This window comes from Lagopus leucura, unplaced genomic scaffold, assembly GCF_019238085.1.
Source record: "Lagopus leucura isolate 7727_CA_CO unplaced genomic scaffold, USGS_WTPT01 Super-Scaffold_100051, whole genome shotgun sequence".
Classification (NCBI taxonomy): Eukaryota; Metazoa; Chordata; class Aves; order Galliformes; family Phasianidae; genus Lagopus; species Lagopus leucura.
In genome coordinates, this window is record NW_024962297.1 from 1,165,298 (window position 1) to 1,185,268 (window position 19,971).

General features: G+C 52.2%; 1 protein-coding gene across 3 annotated transcripts; it reads right to left on the bottom strand.

Annotated features, from left to right (window-relative positions):
* Positions 1-26: 26 nt before the first annotated feature.
* Positions 27-14,412, bottom strand: CTPS1 (CTP synthase 1). Of its 3 annotated transcripts, none has more exons than XM_042885533.1 (19): positions 14,337-14,412; positions 14,051-14,228; positions 13,092-13,262; positions 10,922-11,022; positions 10,160-10,276; positions 8,834-8,917; positions 8,440-8,520; positions 7,542-7,693; positions 5,926-6,058; positions 5,102-5,190; positions 4,514-4,608; positions 3,926-3,988; positions 3,323-3,366; positions 2,622-2,718; positions 2,443-2,498; positions 2,262-2,358; positions 1,863-2,007; positions 267-357; positions 27-144 (listed from the first exon to the last, which is right to left on the bottom strand). In XM_042885533.1, the coding sequence occupies exons 1-18, from the start codon at positions 14,406-14,408 to the stop codon at positions 273-275; spliced, it is 1,860 nt and encodes a 619-aa protein (XP_042741467.1). In that variant the 5' UTR covers positions 14,409-14,412; the 3' UTR covers positions 27-144; positions 267-272. The 3 variants fall into 3 exon arrangements, with proteins under 3 accessions (XP_042741467.1, XP_042741468.1, XP_042741469.1); XM_042885534.1 differs by having other exon boundaries at positions 14,051-14,220; positions 14,337-14,394; XM_042885535.1 differs by lacking the exon at positions 14,051-14,228 and having other exon boundaries at positions 14,337-14,385.
* Positions 14,413-19,971: the final 5,559 nt, after the last annotated feature.

The following is a 19,971-nucleotide window of genomic DNA, read 5'->3' on the forward strand; positions in this document are numbered from 1 at the left end:
AAGAAGAGCTGAGGAAATGGAGGGGATGCAGTAACAAAAGTGTATAAACCATAAGTTAGGGAAGGCAGAAGCGGAGAGCGGCCACGTATTGCTGTGAGAGGGCCCAGAAAACCAAACGGGGGCTCTTCTTCAGCCACGACACAGCTGAAGGAAAAGTAAAGAGGAAAAGAAGGAATCAGTGATGCTGAAGGGCAGCAGACACACTCAGAGCAGAGCAGCTGAGCTTTCCTTTCCATAAGGGAAGGGTTGGGAGCACTGGGAGTTACCAAGCATCAGTCGTGGTTGAAGGATGGAAACTTGAGCTCTGTTATCTCCGAGTCAGGGGAGCTGCTGCCGCTCCTGTCGCTGTAGGTGTCCCTGCAGAGGACAGAGGCAGTGCTGTGGGACGAGTGCTGAGGGCTCTGCAGTGGGAGCAGTGCCTCCTTCTGCCCGAGGACGAGCAGTGAGGCATGCAGAGCTTCCCAGTGCCGTCCCTGTGGGGTCGGCCACGTGTTGATTTCTACTGGCAAACCCTAACATTATTTTTGTACCAGATCTTTTAAGACCCCACTGATCAACACCAAGCTAATAGCAAGTAGACTGGTTAGCCACCTGCACTGCGCATTCCCTTTCAGCCTCCTGGTGGCAGCCAGCTGCCTTTAATCCATCAAACAGCTTTCAGAACCAATCGGTGGCTCTGATGGGAAGCACCCTGGGAACAGCACAGCCAGCAGTTGGACCTCACATCTCTGCCTACTGCTTCATCCCATCCCACACGTTTTTACAGGGCTATAAACACCTGTTCCTGAGCACTGCTGGGATGCTGTCAGGTCCCTGTAAAGTCCCCGTGAAGGGAATTTCTCTGGAGCAAAGCCTCCTCCCAGCTGCTGGATACCCAGCACCAGACCTGCAGGGTGAACTGCTCCACATGATGCACACACACCACGCATGCTGCAGTCTCAAACCATGCAGGGAATCTTCGGGACGCTCCCCCAGCACTCTGCATTGTCCCTGCTGGATTCCTTCCAGTTCTCTCTGCCCAGCCCTGTACCCACATCTCTCTGAAGCACCCTTTGGTACACAGACTGTTGCACCCCCTGCTGCCACCTGCACCGGTGTGCAGAGAGGAGCCTTGCTGCTAAGAGCTGTGCCAGCACAGCAGTGAGGAATGGAGGCTGTGCTGAAGTGACCACACGTGTTTTGTTATCTGCTCACACCAGCACAGAGACTCTCCAGACGTGCAACGCTGCCTTCAGCTGCTGCAGGAACGATGGAACTTGGTCTCTCTGGATGGAAAGAGCTGCCTCATCCCCATGGCCAAAGCAGGAAATTAAAACATCCCCGCAGCTGCAGGGCACTGAAATGGGGTGTCATGACAGCGACTGTGCTCAGAGATCAACCAGAGCACAAGGGGTGGCTGCTCCCCATGCAGCAGCACAGAACTGCTGTGATACAGCTGTGCTGCAGCTCAGTCTGGACAGAGCAGCGCTCTGCATTACAAGCTCTGCATTACACCTTGCCCTGCTTTGGTGCTTTAGTACTCCCTGCCTTTGGCACTGTTAATGGCCTTTTGTTGTGCTGTTCAGTGAGCACGAGCGCTCCTACTGTAAAAGCAATGCTCTGCATTGCTCTGTGCAAGGAGAAAAGATCTAAAAGGGGAAAATCATCCACAAAAGCAGGCCTGGCTCAGTTTCCTTACAGCTCCCAGCAGGGCAGCAGGCTGAAGCTGGCACATCACAGCGGGGCACTCACACAACACAGCGCGAGCAGCAGTGCTGCACGCCCCATTACCCTGCAGCCCCACAAAGCCCCCTCTGTGACTCTCCATCCAGTTCATCAGCTGTGCTGCCCCACGAAAGGCCTGCTGTTGTCCTCCAACCCACCTGGGCGAGAGCCTGCAGCCCTTCTGCAGGTAATGTGCGAGCCTTCCTGCAGACGCCAGCAGCAGCCCGAAGTATGGCGGGGACGGCTTGATGGGTCTGGAGAGGAATTCAGGGTGGTACTGAACACCCACGAAGAATGGATGCTCTACAAGGAAAAAAAAACAGGACACATCACTGACAACTTTGCAGGCCTGCAGCTCAGTGTGCTTGTTGATGACAGGGTCTTCCCTACCCCGATTCTTGCTCCTACAAGGGCAGGCCCATGGCACTCATGTTAGTGCAATTCACCATGCAAGGAATGGTTGTGAGGGAGCATGGCCCCATGTGGGAGCATGCTGTGTCCCTCAGCAGGTCCCCTGCAGGTGCTAACACACACAGGTCACCTTCTGACATGCTCACCTTCTAGCTCAACTATTTCCATCCGCTCTCCTTCCTCATCCTGGCCGACAAACTTCAAGCCTTGCTCTTCAAAAAATTTCTTCAGCTCTGGATTGACCTGGAGGACAAGCAGCGAGAGAACCCATCTTCTTTTGTGCCTGGGTTGTAAAGGGGAGCCCAGCACCCATAGCAGCAATCGTACCTCAAACCTGTGCCTGTGCCTCTCTTCCAAGAAATCGTGATCGCCATACAGCTTCCCTGCACCAAAAGACAGGTGAACATCTGTGAGCAAACATCAACCAGTGCATACAGTGCCACGTTTTGACACGTCCCTGTGAGCAGCAGGAAGCACTCAGAACACACAGGTAGGAAATGCCTTACTCATGACTGAGTTCTTCGTTTGGAAGAGCGTTCTCCTCTTGCCAAGCCTCATGGTTCCACCCATCTGCCCAGGGTTGTGTTCTGGCATGTCGATGACCTGGGAAATTCAGAGCAGGATGAGGCTGAGGGACACACAGCCTCACATAAACACTGAAACATTAACAGGGGACAAGCAACATCCATGCAGAAAACACAGACAGCAGCCCAGGGAACACTGTTCTGACTGGGCAGAGCAGCAGAGTGATGTTCCAGAAAGGCTGTTGGAACACAGTGTGGGTGTGGTGGGACTACATGCAGCCTGCAGGCTGAGAACACAGCTCAGAGACCACCCACAGACTTTCCAGGCAATTCCTGTCTGCTTCTGTTAATTACTGAGGTCATCAGTGAGCGATACTGATGGCACTGGACCCAGATATCACCACACGTGGTCCCACGAAATCAGACAGCTTTCCAAGTGCCCTTGAAGAGGGGCAGCTTTGTCTTTCCCCTCTGAAAAAACACCTTGGTTACTCGAAGAAGTGCAATGAGATAAATCACGTTTTAAAGAAATCCCTGTTGCAGCCCACTGAGCACTGCAGAGCCCTCAAAAGCAGCAGCTGCCATACAGCCAAGCAGGAAACAACACTTTCCATGCAGATTAATAAGTGATGAAAACCAACTCGAGCAGTGAACATACAGTCAGCAAGTCATGGCATACTCACCACTGGATGAGTGGTGTTGGGATCAAATTCTGTTGAGTTCGCATCTGTAACATTACACCCAGGGGTTAGAAACACCATTAAGTCCCTCTCACAGAAGTTCACAAACACAACTTAGAATGTTTCTGCACAAGGTGCAGAATGGGGGAGGGAGGAGGGCTCAGAAACACGTTCCTCCCTCTCACCTTCACTACCTGTGAAGGTTCACAATCAGCCTGAAGCACTGAGTTCAGTTTGGCACTCTGGAGGAAGGTCTGACAGCGGGACCTGCTCTATTTGAGCCCAGAAAGCACTTCAAGGCAGCAAAGCTGGCACTGCTGCCTGCCCAGCTGAACTGCTGCTCTCTGTGGCCGTGGGCTGTGAGGGCCCTGCACACACAGCTCTGCTCAGGTCACTCTGAACACTGAGTGAATGCCCCCACTGCATCCTGCCCGAATGAGATTATTCTTTTTCCTTTGAGCTGGCAGAAGGGGAAGGGAATTTTCTACAAGCCTAGGAAAAATAAAATGCAATCTATGTGCCAATGAAAAATGGAAAGCATTACAGGTGTTACCCAAACAGCCAAAAGGAGATGTCTGTCGCCTGGGGATGGTTCTGTGCAATTACCTGACCAACCAAGAACACTGCGTGCAAACTCCACAACTGCTAACTGCATTCCCAAGCAGACTCCTGCAGAAGAAGAGGCAGAACACAGATGAGGTATTTTTGAGCCCACGTGGTGAAGCTACAGACACCATCACTGAAAACACAGAGAGACCACGGCCTCGTCTGCAACTCAGACCCCAGCACAGAGATCTGCCATCACAACCCACAGACTCACAGCATGGCCTGGGTTGAAAAGGAGCACAGTGCTCATCCAGCTCCAACCCCCTGCTGTGTGCAGGTCACCAACCAGCAGCCCAGGCTGCCCAGAGCCACATCCAGCCTGGCCTTGAATGCCTGCAGGGACGGGGCATCCACAGCCTCCTTGGGCAACCTGTTCCAGTGCCTCACCTCCCCAGCCAGCCCTGACCAGCCTGCTACAGGTGGTGGCACAGCTCAGCACAGAGCACTGCTGCCCTCAGCACTTATCTCTGACATTCAGAAGTCTGGGTAGCAATGGGAGCCAGCAAAGCTCGTGCTGAAGTCCATTACACTGTTATTCAGTCCCCTTCTTTGCTTTACTTCTTCGTATGGATGAAGAACATTTCTCACCTAAGAAGGGTTTCTTCTGTTTTCTTGCCCAGGAAATAGCTTGGATTTTGCCTTCTGTGCCCCGAATACCAAATCCACCAGGAACCAGCACGCCACTGCACCGGGATGAAAGACACCACTCACACAGTGCTCACCAGCACAGCCCCCACAGCCACACACCACTTCTCCACAACATGTTGGACCTGCCCCTCTGCTCATTTCCTGGGATAACTCCTGGCATTTCTGCGCATTGCAAAACAACTCTTCCCCTCCTCACACCTCCCTGCAGAACTGCATGGCACACTTCCACCCTCCCTCCCTCTCCCTTTGGTTTCAGCAGTGCCCACCACTTCCCTTCTCCCTCTGTTTCCCTGTGCGTATCAATTTCCCCTCCTGCTGCCCTTCGCAGGATCCCCGCTTTGTTAACAGCTCTTCTCCATTCCACCTATCATCTCTTCTGCCTCTACCCTAAATTCCATCAAGAGGACTTGGGGCAGCATGGCTGTGCACAGTGCCTAAGACACAGGCTTACAGTGCAGCTCTTCATCCCCAGAGCATCAGCAGCAGCAAGCTTATCAGCCACGGCCCAAAGAAGTGTAAGGATCTTACTGAGCACCACACAGCTTCTGCCACGCCTCGTGGTATCGGACAGGTTCCTCCTGCAGGGTGGCAGGCTCCAAGTCAGCAGAGTCAATGTACTGGGAAAAAAAAATCCAGAAAAGACAATGAGAGGGGCAGCAAGACCAAGACTCTTCAATTCTCCTCCTTCCCTGCCCTGGATAGCCCTCAGTGTGTGTCCTACTCAATGCTTTTGGGTTTTCTGCACTCATTTCCCCTTTGCTAGCCAAGAGAACTGCTCCCCCCCACTGTCACGCTAGGTGTGCACTAACTGAAGCCATGTCTTTGTATCCTCCTCTCCCTGCTGCAAGAGAAAACCCCAAATCCACGTGGCTCAGTGTCACATCTCCACACAGCACCATGAGATGCTGACAACCACAAGGCAAAAGCATCGTTCCACAAACACACCTCACCTGACCTTCAAGAGGTACCAGTGAAACAAGAGGACGTTGTGAAACGTAGGTCATTATGGTTAAATAATGCTGTCATCAGTGCTAAGCATGGGAAAACTGCAGGTTTTCCAGTTGCAACAACCATCCTGCTCTTTCTGAAGCCTGGAACGCAGCTACACAACTCCATAAGGCCATGCAAGGCTCCATGCGTGGGCACCAGCACCCCTTCCCCACCATCAAACACAGCTGCTGGGAAGAACCCACAGATTTTGCTGTTCTGTGCCCGACTGCAGACGTCTGGATGCTGTAATCCAACACAGCTTCAAGGCTCAGTGGCAGAATCAACCCTCCCCACACGGTTTATGAGACACCTCATGAAGAGGGGTGGCACTGCACGTGGATTTGGGAGGGGGAAACACACACCTTGATGTCAAGTTTATGGTTGATAGCCAGTGCAGAATGTTCCAGTGCTTTAATGACGGAGGCGTAGGAGTCTGAAAACTTGGTGTACTTGCCAACAAGTGCAATGGAACACGTCTCAAGGAGACGGTCATATCTGAAGGAAAAGCAAAACACGGGGGTTACGAGGAGAAGAAGGGGGCAAAAATCACTGATGATCTTTTCCAAGTGACAGAAACAGCTCAACTTCTACAAGTCTGTCAATGGGAAGAGAAACCTGCGGAAGAGAAGGCCTCCCGTGGCAACTGGGACCTAAAAATGTCAAAGTAAGAACGTAAGAAACAAAAAACAAAGCGAGAGGAAAAGCTGTTAGGAATAGATCCAAACTGTCTTTCTTTTCCAAAAAAGTCAGCAGTAAATCACGAGGAGAGAAGATCAAAGCACAACTGTGCATGTTTCTCCTGTTCAGCATCCCCACGCTGCTGACAGAGCTCACTGCAGCAGCCAGGAATACAATACAAAAATCTTATGCTGTGCTGCCTGCTTTGTGCCCCCTGGCACCTGACGTGGCGAGCTTCCTGCTAAGGGGTTCTGTTGGAAAGTTGTGCCAGAGTTGCTAGGTGCCTTCCATCACGCTGCTTAACGAGGGCTGTCACAGAATCATAGAATCACCCAGGTTGGAAGAGACCTAAAAGCTCATCCAGTCCAACTGTTCAGCTATTACCAATAGCTCCCACTAAACCATGTCCCTCAACACAACATCCAGTCTTTCCTTGAACACAGAATCATAGAATCACCAAGGTTGGAAAAGACCTAAAAGATCATCCAGTCCAACCAACACCCCCGGGGTCGGTGACTCCACCACCTCCCTGGGCATCCATTCCAGTGCCTGACCACCCTTTCTGAAAAGTAATACTTCCTCATGTCCAGCCTGAATCTCCCCTGCAGTAGCTTGAAGCCATTCCCTCTGCTCCTATCACTGATGACAGGAGAGCAGAGGCCGACCCCCAGCTCACTGCAGCCTCCCTTCAGGAAGTTATAGAGAGCAGTGAGGTCTCCCCTGAGCCTCCTCTTCTCCAGGCTGAACATTCCCAGCTCCTTCAGCCTCTCCTCATATGGCCTGTGTTCCAGACCCCTCACCAGCTTTGTTGCCCTCCTTTGAACACGTTCCAGGGCCTGAATATCTTTCTTGCAGTGAGGGGCCCAAAACTGGACACAGTAATGAGAAGCTCTTTGCAGCAGTGCTCTGGTACAGTGGGAGGGAAGCATCGCTCAGCTCTGCTCCTTCCCAGGGCAGAGACGTGCTGGGCAGGAAGGACTCAGGTGTGGACTGAAAACCCTCAGCTTGGTGTTTCACGAGGACAGAGCGCTGTGGTTCCTGCAGTGTCTCAGCATCTCAGTTACAGAACAGCTGCCTCAATCTCTGGAATGCACACCCGAAAGGCCCTGCTTTTAATCCGTGCAGCCAACGAATGCCATGCACACCCAGAGACGGATTTCAGCGCTATGCAGTAACAGCTTTTCCACCTCCATCCTCTCCCCCAGGAGGAAAATAAGGCAGGAGATGGCACTGCAGAACAGGAATGAATGGAAACAGGGTAACACTCATAACCCAACGGGCTCCCAACCCCGCAGCTCACCTGTCAGCCATCTCCTTCCACTTCATGAGCATCCTGCGGGGCTGCTTACCAATGGGGAGGTCCAGCCTGCGCCTGAAGTAGTCCACAACCCCCTGCTCCTCCAGCAACAGAGGAACCCGGTAGATAGAAGAGACATCATGAACGCAGATGACCTGTGCATCAAATACCAGCAGGGTTAGAGCTGAGCTGAGCGCCCTGCAGATTATTTTTAGGCAGTTATATAGATATAGGCACAGCTATTTTTAAAGTATCGCTTCTCCTGAGTCGCATGAAAGCAGAGCTCAGCACCTGACTGATAAAACTCCTGAATTGTGATTCCTCTCCTCTGTATTCACTCTAAGTGCAACTGCAGATGGGTAACAACCAGGGGAAGCTGTACTAAACTTCCTGGGAAGCATGTGGTGAGATCCAGCTTACTCACAGCTCCTGGCCAGCAGCAGGTTGGCCAGCCAGAGCTGATAGCCCCACTTAAACTCCTGTTCAATTCTCTTCACACAGGCTTGGGTGGAAGAATAACATCATGAGAGGAGCAGCAAGCAGAAATGCATTCATATCCTCTTAATTTTGTGCAACTGCCCTCTGGTCTCACAACACTGAAAAATACTCATTCTTCTGTCTTTGCAGAAGGAATAACTGAGGTCAAAAGCTATTCAGAAAATACCTTGGATGCCACTGAATTCCAAGCCTAAGTGTATTTACTTATAAAAAAATGCTGGCGTAAAAGGGACCATTGTTGTAATGTTTACTGATGTAAAGAATGCAGGTAAGACAAAGAAGCAAATGAATTATGCAGCTCCCAGAAAGGCAAAGCTGGAACACATCAGCTCTGCGCTCAGATACAGCGCCCAACAAACAGCCACAACATTTACTGCATGTATCTGCAGACAGCAATCCTTACCTGTTCTGGTTCAACATGACAGAACATGGAAATCTTTTCTTTCACAGAGGTATCCAGGGGAGTGGAGCACCTGCAAACGATCTGACAGAGCAGCAATGTCACCCTTGTGAAGCAGAACAGCAGCACTCAGGCACCCACAGAACAAAGCTGAACAAAGCCATCGTTCCACAGCCTCTGACTTGGGAGAGAAAACAGCTCCATTCTGTGCTAAAAGCTCCCAACCTCAGCATGAAGGAGGCCAGGCTGCAGCACAGGGACACGCAGTCACAGAATGGCTTTGGGTTGGAAGGGACCTGATGGATCACAAAGTCCCAACCCCCAGCTGCTACACTGAGTGCCAGATCGCACTGCCAGCGCTTCATTCCCAAACCCAAAGCCACAGAACAAAGCTTACCAGATCTGGGGAGAGACCGAGACCTCTGAGCTCCCGGACGCTGTTTTGGGTGGGTTTTGTCTTCTGCTCTCCTGTGGAGCTCGGCTGGTCAAAGAGGAGAATTGGCTGCATTCACTGCTGATGCTACAGAGCATCACACTGCTCTCCAATCTTACTCCACCCTTATTCATCTTCTAAAACTTTGATATCACTTTTAGACAATTCACATCAGCTTCAATTACTCCTCTGCATTTTAATCCCAAAGGCTGAGAGCAACCAGAAAAACAGAGCTGAAGTCTGCACACTGAGCAGGAATTCATCCCACTGCAGGATGGAAAGCCCAATATTTTTTTCCCCACTGTTCCCTCTGAATACTTCACATTTTCCATTCCTTGTTTTCTCCCCCTAAATCACCCAGCCTGGATGCAAAGGAAAGGAAAGAAAGGACAGCAGAAAAGGGAGCAATCTGCACTTCAGAAACTCAATCCAATGACTCCAAATCCAGTTCCATGATGAGGAACTCTCATCTACAGAGTTCTAGTGCTACAGAAGATGCTCTCTGGTACTGTCAACAACCATGGAAGAATTGTTTTTTCAGCAGTGATTCAGAATAGAGCATTTTTGGGTGGGTAAGATTGTAAACTGCCTTCAAAGCCAGGTCAGATAACACAGGTGAGGTTGTACCACACATTGCATGCCATGAAGAAGCTCCATTGTGCTTTAGGTATTGACTGGAGCTTGCACCACCAACTGGGAACATAAGAAAACTTTGTTTTCCTTTGTGATTTCTAGTTACATTTCTCTTCTCAGAGCACTGCTTCACAACAGCTTGTTGGTGGCGTTTCTGAACCAAGCCCTACAAAGCGTGTTTACCTACAAAGCTTCCCGTGTTGCCATAAGGAAAAGCAGCAGTTAAAGATGGGAGAGGCACAAAACTCAGGCTTCCATTTATAACACATTTAAAAACTCTGAAAACTTTCTGTTCACTTCCTGTTTATAAAATACATAACCAAATATTCTCTGCATTTCACAGAACCATAGAATGGCCTGGGTTGGAAAGGCTCACAATGTTCATCCAGTTCCAACCCCCTGCTGTGTGCAGGTCACCAACCAGCAGCCCAGGCTGCCCAGAGCCACATCCAGCCTGGCCTTGAATGCCTGCAGGGATGGGGCATCCACAGCCTCCTTGGGCAACCTGTTCCAGTGCCTCACCACCCTCTGGGTGTGATTTCTTCTGCAGGTTTCTACGTACAGAAACCCAAATACAACATGCATGCAGAGAAGGCGTTTCAGAATGCAGTTCTACAGGTGGCTCAGAAGCACCCAGCCCACAGCTGAGCTCCATACCTGTGGAACGAGGCTGACATGAATGTTACAGAAATTCTCTCTCCTGGCTTTGAACTGGAACTGGCGGAAGGCCTCGATGAAGGGCATGCTCTCAATATCACCCACCGTGCCCCCGAGCTGGGAAAGACAAAGGTGTTTAGAAATCAAGTTAGCATCATGACATCCTCTGCTACAAAGGCCACTGAGGTGCACTAACACACAGCCACACCAACACGCCTCCCATCACCACCGCGATTCCCTACGGAGCATCAGCTGAGAAGCACAGACAGTTGCCTGAGGTGACTGCCCTGCCCTTCCTCCACCCACCAGGTGCAAAGAGGGCACAGCATGATTAACTCAGCCTTCCAAGCATCAGCTTCTCATTAAAATTCATTCTGTAGATTCATCTGAGGCAGAGGGCTTCAAAAATGCAACTGTCACAGAATCACAGAATGGCCTGGGTTGCAAAGGCCCACAGTGCTCATCCAGTTCCAACCCCCTGCTGTGTGCAGGTCACCAACCAGCAGCCCAGGCTGCCCAGAGCCACATCCAGCCTGGCCTTGAATGCCTGCAGGGATGGGGCATCCACAGCCTCCTTGGGCAACCTGTTCCAAGACCCAAGTCTTTCTGCACATGGATTCAGACACAAAGCACCAAAAAGCTTAAGGCTAACAAGGAAGATTTGTAAGAGCCCAACAACAAGCAGCCAACTATTCCTGAAAGGTGAGTTTTGCTAAACAAAACATGCATACAGTTTGGTTTAATGTCCCCAGAGCTACGCACCTCAATCACACAAACTTGGGGTTCCACACCATCTTCATCCACAGGGATGCGTGCCTGCCTCATCACCCACTCCTGGATGGCATCCGTGATGTGGGGGACCACTGAGGAAGAAGCCAGGAGAAGAGTTAGACCACAGCTTCACTGACTGAAGATGCAATTATCAAAAATAAACCTCTCCTGCTTCCTAGATCACTTCCCAAAGCACCAACGTGCATTTTTCAAGGATGAATGTTTGAAATGGTTATTTTTGGCTGCCATTTTCAAGAGGTGCCTTGGCAGGAAATGCAGCCCCACTGCTCACATCTGTTTAAATGGAAATGTTTCTTTTAAGCTGGAAGCTTCCAGTACAAACAGTTCCACACACTGAGCTCAGAGAGTCAGCTTGTTTTAAACTGCCTGCAGAAATCTTTATCCAAAACGGCTGTGGAGGGTTCTTGAAAAGGACAGAGACTGATCAGATCCTCAGAGATCCTTTCAGTCTCCTAATGACACCACGGTATTACTTGAATGAGTTAAGCAGCAATAACTGTCTTAACCAGCTAGCGAATTATCCACATCACTCTGAAGTTCCCATTTAGGATTGGCTGTGTCAGGAAGTCAGATCCAAGCCCAGGATACAGGTCAGGCAGCACGTCCATAGGATCATAGAAGGGCTGGGGTTGGAAGGGACCCCAAGAATCATCAGGTTTCACTGCCCTGCTGCAGGCAGGGCTGCCAGCCCTTAGGTCAACTGCTAGATCAGTGCCCAGGGCCCCATCCTACCCTGCCTTAAACACCTCCAGGGATGGAGCATCCACAGCTCCGGGCAGCAGTGCCAGCACCTCACTGCCAATCAGTGGAAAACCTCCCCCAACATCCAATCTAAACCTTCCCTCCTCTAAAACCATTCCCCTCTGTCCTGTCACTATCTGTATATCACTATATATCTATAGCATAAACGGCTGATTACCTTCCTGTTTATAATCCCCTTTTAAACACTGGTCACCCCACAGCCTTTTCTTCTCCAGGCTGAACAAGCCCAGCTCCCTCAGCCTGTCTTTGTAGGGGAGGTGCTCCAGCCCTCTGAGCATCTTTGTGGCTCCTCTGGACCCTCTCCAACAGCTCCACATCTTTCCTGTGCTGGGGGCTCCAGACCTGGACATAGTACTGCAGATGGGGCCTCATGAGGGCGTAGCAGAGGGAACAATCCCCCCTGCCCACTGCCATCCATGCTGATGGAGCCCAGGACACCAGTGGCCTAAGCACACGCTGCTGGCTTGTGTTAAATTTTTCATCTACCAGGACCTTTAAGCCCTTCTCAGCAGGGCTGCTCTCAAGGAATTCTCCCAGCCTGTATCCATACCTGGGATTACCCCAACCCAGGTGCAGCACCTGGCACTTGGCCTTGTTAAACCTCATCAGGTTCACAGGGACCACACCTTCGAAGTTTAGCACAGTCCCTCTGGCTGGCATCCCTTCCTTATTCTGCATCAACTGCACCACTCAGCTCGGTGCCATCAGCAAAGTGCTGAGGGTGCACTCCATCCATCATTGATGAGATTGGTAAAGATGCTGCAGAGCGCCAGTGCTGAGATGGAGCCCTGGGAACAACACTCCTCCTCACCCTCACCTGCACACACAGCTTTTGGCCACAACATCCAACCAAATCCTTACCCACCAAACAGTCCACCCTTCATATCTCTCCAATTTAGAGATGAATTCCCAAGCAACCGTCTGCAGGACTACAGCTAACCCACAGCATCTGCCCCTACACTCACACTGCTGTGCCTTCTACTTATCATAGAATCACTGAATGTTCTGGGTTGAAAAGGATTCCAGTGTTCATCCAGTTCCAACCCCCTGCTGTGTGCAACCAGCAGCCCAGGCTGCCCAGAGCCACATCCAGCCTGACATTGAATGCCTGCAGGAATGGGGATCCACAGCCTCCTTGGGCAACCTGTTCCAGTGCCTCACCACCGTCTGGGTGAAAAACCTCCTAATATCCAACCTAAACCTCCCCTGTCTCAGTTTAAGACAATTCCCCCTTTTAAAAACAAATCATACGTATCACAAGGACAGGACTGACCACAGAAAGGCCTCAAACTGAGATGGAATCCAAAGAAAGAAAAAAAAAAGCAGGACAGAAATACAGAATACATTCCCCGGCATCAGAAACAAAGCTTCACATCACCTTGGACGGTTTTGCCGAGGTAGTCTCCCTTCCTCTCCTTGTTGATGACATACTGGTAGATCTTCCCAGTCGTCAGATTGTTGTCTTTGGTGAGGCGGATGTCGAGGAAGCGCTCGTAGTTACCGAGGTCCAGGTCCACCTCCCCACCATCATCCAGCACAAACACCTCTCCTGCAGCACACAGAGAATCACACACAGCTCAGAGCAACACAGCCCTTGGTTGGAGGCTTTGTGTGACAGGCAGGCAGGGGTCTGCAGCAAAAGCGTTGTGGGGAGCAGCTGGGTGGTTCAGTCTGGAGGAGGCTCACAGGGACCTCAGTGCCCCCTCACGGGAGGCTGTGGATCATAGAACAGTTTGAGTTGGAAGGGACCCATAAAGGCCACGTGGTCCAACTCCCAGCACTGAGCACAGGCACCCACAGCTCCATCAGTGCTCACGGCCCCTCCGGTCTCACCTTGGTTGTCTGCAGGGATGGGTGCTGCCACCCCTCTGGGCGACCTGTGCCACCGCCTTACCGCCCTTACTGCAAAAAGTCCTTCCTTACACCCCATCTCAATCTCCCCTCTTTCGGTTCAAAACCATTTCCCCGTCCCATCACCACAGACCCTGCTGAAGAGTCTGTCCCTTACAGCCCCTCAGGCACAGAAAGGATCGGGCTGTGCTCCCGGATAACAGCAACAGGGTGAGAGGCGACAGCCTCAAACTGCACCAGGGGAGGCTCAGCTTGGGCATTAGGAGCAATTTCTTCTCCGAAACAGCAATGATGCAACGGCACAGGGCTCAGCATCCCCGGGTGCGGTGCAGAACCACACGGATGCGGCCATCGGGCACGGAGGGGGGGGTCGGGCCGGACGGTTCTGTGCAGCCATCGCGATTCTGCGGCAGCAGGCAGAGCTCCGCCCGGCACGGAGGACGCGCAGGGCAGAGCCGTGCTGACTCCCCCCGGCCCGGCGCTCACCGTGCTCGTAAGGGGAGAAGGTCCCGGCGTCGATGTTGATGTAAGGGTCGATCTTGATGGAGGTGACGCGCAGCCCGCTGGATTTCAGGATGGTGCCGATGCTGCTGGCGATGATCCCTTTGCCGATGCCCGAGATCACCCCGCCCGTCACCAGGATGTACTTCATCTGCCTGCCGGTCTGACAGCGCGCCTCAGGAGGGGCCGCGCAGCCCCCGCCCCGCCGCGCCGCCCCGCCCTCCCGCCGCCTCACCCCGCAGATCCCCCCGCGCTGCCGGGCGGCGCTCACCTGTTCCCGCGCGCGGGTTCCTGCGGGGAGGAGCGCACACGCACGCCGTGCCGGCGGGGCGCACAAGCGCATGAGGCCGGCGGGCGGCAGGACGCATGCGCGGTGCTCCTCGGGCGCGTGCGCAGTGCGGAGGAGGCGGGGCTTAGGGGGCGGGAGCGTTCCCGCCCTGCGGGGCTGCTTCAGGGGTGCGAGTCGTAGGATCGTGGAATCGTAGAGTCATAGAAACGTAGAATCATAGATTCATAAAACCACAAGATTGGAAGAGACCTGCGAGATCATCGAGTCCAGCCGCCCTCCCATCACCGCTGCCACAGGCACTGCACCAAATCTCACAGCTCCTCATCCAGACGCCTCTTGAGCGCTGCCAGGGACGGCGACTCCACCACCTCCCTGTGCAGCCATTGCGGTGCCTGACCATGAGAGAAAAAGTTCTTCTCATGTCCAACCTAAACCTCCTCTGCTGCAAACTGCAGCCATTGCCTCGAGTCCTGCTTGTTGCCTGGGAGAAGAGGCCAAACCCCTCCTCATCACAACCCCCCTTCAGGAAGCTGCACAGTGCAGTGAGGTCTCCCTTGAGCTCCTCTTCTCCAGGCTGAACAATCCCAGCTCCCTCAGCCGCTCCTCATCAGACTTGTGCTCCAGACCCCTCACCAGTTTTGCTGCCCTTCTCTGCACACGTTACAGGGCAGCGTGCATTCAGCTCCATGTGGGGCAGATGCGCTGCTTTGCCGTTCTGCCCTTGCAGTGCTTTACCCTTGGGTGCCTCCCAGCAAAACACGGACCGTGAGCATCTTCCTCCCAGATGTGTAGGATGCGGTTCGCAGCAGAAGGCTTGCATTGGAGTTGTCCCTGTGGGAGGCACCCTGAGGAGCGATCAGACGGCTCTGCTGTAGTGCAGAGCCCTGTGAAAGGCTGCCCAGCGGTGCCAGCTCTCTCTTAGCAGAGATGCATGCAGCCCGAGCTGTGATGCTGCTCTTTCATCTGCTGAGCATGAAAATGCCGATTTTGATGCTTTTCCTCTCCAGTTCCCATCCATGTGTGGATCCCACCCGCAGCCAGCAGGATCACAGAATCGCAGAATCACAGGATGTCACAGAGCTGCTCCTCTGCATTTGGTGTCTGCTCTGTGCTCCCCAGGCTGTGCCTGTGCTGCATTGCAGTAAGCTTAGCAGAGGGGATGCAGAGTTATTGGCGAGCAGAACACACAGAAAAGATTTGGGAAAGTCTTTTGCAAAGCATCCATTGGGGGTCCGCCCCACATTCCCACGGCAGGGGCTTTTTGTACCGCTCCTTCATGCTTTCAGACACCTGCAGAGTGCTGGGCTCCTTCCCAGAGGTGAAGCTGAGTAAACTTTTGCTCTGAGCTTGGTCAGGTGTTCCCCAAAACACGAAGTTAAGTGACAAGGGAATCGGGCAGGTCGGACAAAGGATGATGTGAATGTATGAGTAAGAGCTGTTTGTAGAGGATGCATAATGCACTGCAAGGGTGCCGTGTCTTCTGCAGAGATTCCGCTAGATGGTGGCATTGAACAGGGAAAGAAGAGTTTCTGCAGCAAGGAAGGAGCAGAGCCAGCAAAACTGAGCAGCAGCAACTGTGGAGATGAACCCTGTTGTGCCTTTGGGCAGAGCGCAGGACTGAGCCGACCTGTCCTTGTATGCAAACCGTGTGATTGAGCTTCCTTAATAACCCACAGTGCTGGGGCAGGTCTGCCAGTCCTCTGTTCCAGGGAGAACAAGCACAAGGCAGTGCAAGGGTGGAGAAAAGAGACCTCCTGCCCTCGCAGGGGTCACAGAGCTGATCATCAGACATGGGCACGGTGCTGAGAGGTGCTCTGGTGAAGGGAGGTGAGAGGGCAGGGAGGAAGGTTAGGCATTAGGGTTACAGTTAGGGTTAGGGTTAGGTCTGCTGGGTCACCTGGGGGGTGACTTCTCCCTGGAATGCCGTGCATGCCAGCAACTTCCGTCCCTGCTACTCGTGTGCTCACCAGTCATGTGTGTCTCACCTTTGTAACAAAGTGCAGGAGGGCTCATCTGTCCAGGTGTCAGGCAGCACTGGCTGTGATGGTCTCTTCTGCGTGGGGACAGAGAGGTCTTCGCTGACCACAGAACAAAGGGGCTCAGTGCCATAGGAGATAATGCAGTGCCTTGTTGAATAGCCAGATGTAGAAAACCCGACGTGTGGTGTCTGCATGGCAGGACAGGAGCACTCAGCGGAACAGCGAGGTGCCAACAGGCAAAGCAGGTCCTGGTCTCGTTATTTGCAGCATGCAATGCATAAACGCAGTCTGGGCAGAGCCCTGTCCTCACGCTGTGCCTGTGTCACACCTGGACATGGCACAAGCTCACAGCTCATCACTGCTGTTACAGAGCTGAGAGGAGCAGTGTCACAGGAAACCCCTGTGAGGAAGCACTGATTCTGAGCACAGCTCCAGAGGAGGTAAGAGAGACAGAAAGTACACCTCCCCTCATTCAGGAGGCTTCCGTGGGTGTGCCAAAGACCTTTTATGTCACTCACTGCAGCACGGCTGTGTAAGGGTTACCAGCCACAAGAAATGATCCATTTGGAGCTCATTCAAAGCCCTGCAGCCATGCATCTTTATTTCTGCACACATCTTCAAACGTTTACTGACAATATTTGCCTTGTAATGATTGAACTCATGTTTGCCTGGCAGCAAAAGCGATTTTTGGATGAATCTAGAATGCTGAGGCTTCCTGATTCCCCGCAGGAGTGTCAGTGCAGGACTCAGCTCAGTGCACAGCACAGGGAACCGCTGGTTCCTAATGGCAGGGAAAGGTTTGGTGCCACAAAGAGCTGTCGAGGTGTAGGAATACCTTCCAGGGATTGTTGTCAGGGAAACAGCACCAACTTTCTCCCCCAGTTTTGTGGTAACGTGGGGCTGAAGGCATTCGGACCTTTGCTGAATGTCGCTTGAGATTTCTGGCAGAGCTGAGGGCTGAGGTCAGCTGTCTGTGCTCTGCTCCACGATGTAAACCTGGCCGTATCGCTCCTTTGCAATGAGAACAGGAGATACGGGCTCTCACCAAAGTGTCACCTTCCCTCAGGTTCTTCTGACTGGAAAAACAAATAGCATCCTTCCTCCATTTCAGGAGCAGAGCATATGTGATTGTCAGCAGGAGGGCACACACCACGAGCACAGCAGCGTGCACAGAGCGTGGGGATCTGACCTTGGCACAAGGACAGCTCAGCACACACAGGGAGCTCCGCTGCTCAGGTGCAAAGGAAAGAGAACTGCTGTGAGAGGACAGCAGTGTGAGCAGAGGGTGTGAGGACTGGAAAGGCAGGCAGGAGATTTGCAGGGCAGCGCGTCTGGCTGACAAACACCGAGTCACACGGCGATGCTTTTGTGAGGTGCTTCCAGGTGGGGAAAGGAAAGGAGAAAGGAAAGGTAGACAACAGAAGGAATGAAGGAAATCCAAGTTGGCACTGAATCCTGAGAGAAGAGTGCCCTAGGGCAGTGGGATACCTGAGAAACGTGGTGACTTCCAGCTCATTTGATTCTCAGAAAATTGGAACTGCTATTTATTGTAAGGCTCCTGAAATAAAGCTCTCTGTATTCCTGGAACGAAGCCATCTGTGCTGTTTCTCCTCGGCTGGTGCAGCTGTAAGGGGATTTCTCATTTAGAGGCCACTTCACAGCTAATTTTTACCTTGGTTTTGCTCAACTGTCAATGAAGAAATATGTGCTCGAGGTACTAATTTCTGCCTAAATTAAAACATTTCCCTGCGCAAAGTGAGTCGTTACAGAAGAAACCTTCAAGTGCAGCCAGAGGACTGTGGCGTGCTGAGCTGCAGCCAAACAGATGCTCCCGGCTCCTTCTGTTCAGCAGCAATGCAATGCACACCCCATGCCTGCAGGTGAGGCGAGCAGGTCGTACGCATGGATCCTCACTGAGAAGAGAGCAACGTTAGGAACAACATGGAGAAATCGAGAGCTCAAAGGAAAGGAAAGTGTGGAGAAAGAGGCAGCAGCTGCGTGCTGAGCCACACAGAGCTCAGTGCAGACACTGCAAGAGCAGCTGCCGGCTACACGGCCTGAGGTGCAGGGGGAGCAACATTTTTCAGTCTGGGACAGCAGGAGAAGCTGGGTGAGGAGCAGCGGGGAGCTGTGCAGGAGCACACTGGGCTGTTCTGGACAGAAGTGAGCACTGCTCGTCGCCTTTGTTTTAGGAGCGGTCCTGCAAAGCCAGGTGGCAGGACTGTAAACTCAGCAGTATTCACAGCCCGGTGAAACAGCTGGCATTTGTATCTGATCTTATCTCTTATCTCTCTAGCGTAAGGCTGAGCGTGGCCTCAAGTGTCCAACAGTGAGAAGGAGATGTGCTGCCAAAGCAGATGAGAGGGCAAGCTTTCATCCTGCCAGCACCCGAGGCCGCTCTGCTGCTGTGTTTGCAGAGGGACAATCAGGATGGGCCAGAGGAATTTTAATCCTGAATGATTTCCACATTCCTTCCAGCATGGCAAAGGATTCTGCTGAGGCATCAAGCACCTCGTCCAGCTCAGTCTGTCCTACATCTGATAAGCTAATTGAGGATCTAATCGAGGAATTAATGAAGGCATTCTGCCGGTTACCATAAGGTAATCAGTCAACTTCCCAGAGCCAGAGCTTCCCAGGGCGTTTGGACACAGTCCTGCAAGCTAAACAACAAAACGCCATCAGCTTCCACTGCAGTCCTGGAGCACTGGGCGCTGGAAGCTGCAGCGCTGGCAGCACTGTGTGCCCCTCTTGCAGCGATGGCTCAGCTGCTTTGTGCTGCCCACAGCCCAAGGGACAAAGTTAACTTTGGACGCAAAACTGCTGAAAAGTCCTTTTTCTCTCCACGTGCAGCTGCCGCTGATTGTGCTTTTTGTTAGATCTCATTCTGGCCTTTGTCTTAGAATCACAGGGAGATGTTCAGCTTTTGTTCCGGGGAGGTTTCTAGCTTCATTGTGCCAACTGCAGCTGTAATATGTGACGCAGCTGTAAGCTAAGAACTCTTCTTTGATTCATTTTGGCTTTCCAAGGTATAACACGTGAAAATGGAAATTTGAAGGGATTATCTGAGAGCCATAGCAGCTCTTTCTGGTCTCACTCTGGTTGGTGTGAATGGGAAAAAGATGAGAGGATGGAAAAAAGGTGAGAGGATAATCGTGGGTCAGGGCAGAAGCAGGTGTGCAGTCTCTCTCCTTTACTGGTGTGCTGTGGTCCAATGCAGAATGTTGTCCAAAGCAATTTTAAAGGATTCTTTTTGCCTCGTCTTTACAGTGCATTACAGTGTACCCCAAGGAAGCTGAAAGTGGAAGCAAACTTGGAACTCACTGGGTCCTTGCCACGGTAACCCACCTGTCTGAGAGGTTTCTATCAGCTGACACCACGGGTGCTTTGTTAGCATTAATGAAACATCTGATGCTTTCCAGCTTTGCATCACCCAAGCTATAGCAGGCTTTTCGCAGCCCAGCTTGTTTTGTCCTGCTGGCAGCACGGAGCTGTTCCTGCTGCTGGTTCAGGTATGGTACCCAGCTGTCTGAATTTGAATGGCCCAAAAACATTTTGTCTCCTAGCAAGTGGTAAACGAAAACTTGAAGAGTAAAACTGTGAGTCCCAGCACAGGTTTTCACCTTGATGATTTCTAATGG

Excerpts from the sequence above, each read along its gene's own strand:
- CTPS1 (XM_042885533.1), bottom strand. The coding sequence starts at position 14,408 with ATGCGCTTGTGCGCCCCGCCGGCACGGCGTGCGTGTGCGCTCCTCCCC. Across the intron at positions 13,263-14,050 it reads CTTCTCCCCTTACGAGCACG|GAGAGGTGTTTGTGCTGGAT; the intron begins GTGAGCGCCGGG and ends TGTGTGCTGCAG. Across the intron at positions 2,359-2,442 it reads GGCACAGGCACAGGTTTGAG|GTCAATCCAGAGCTGAAGAA; the intron begins GTACGATTGCTG and ends CTTGTCCTCCAG.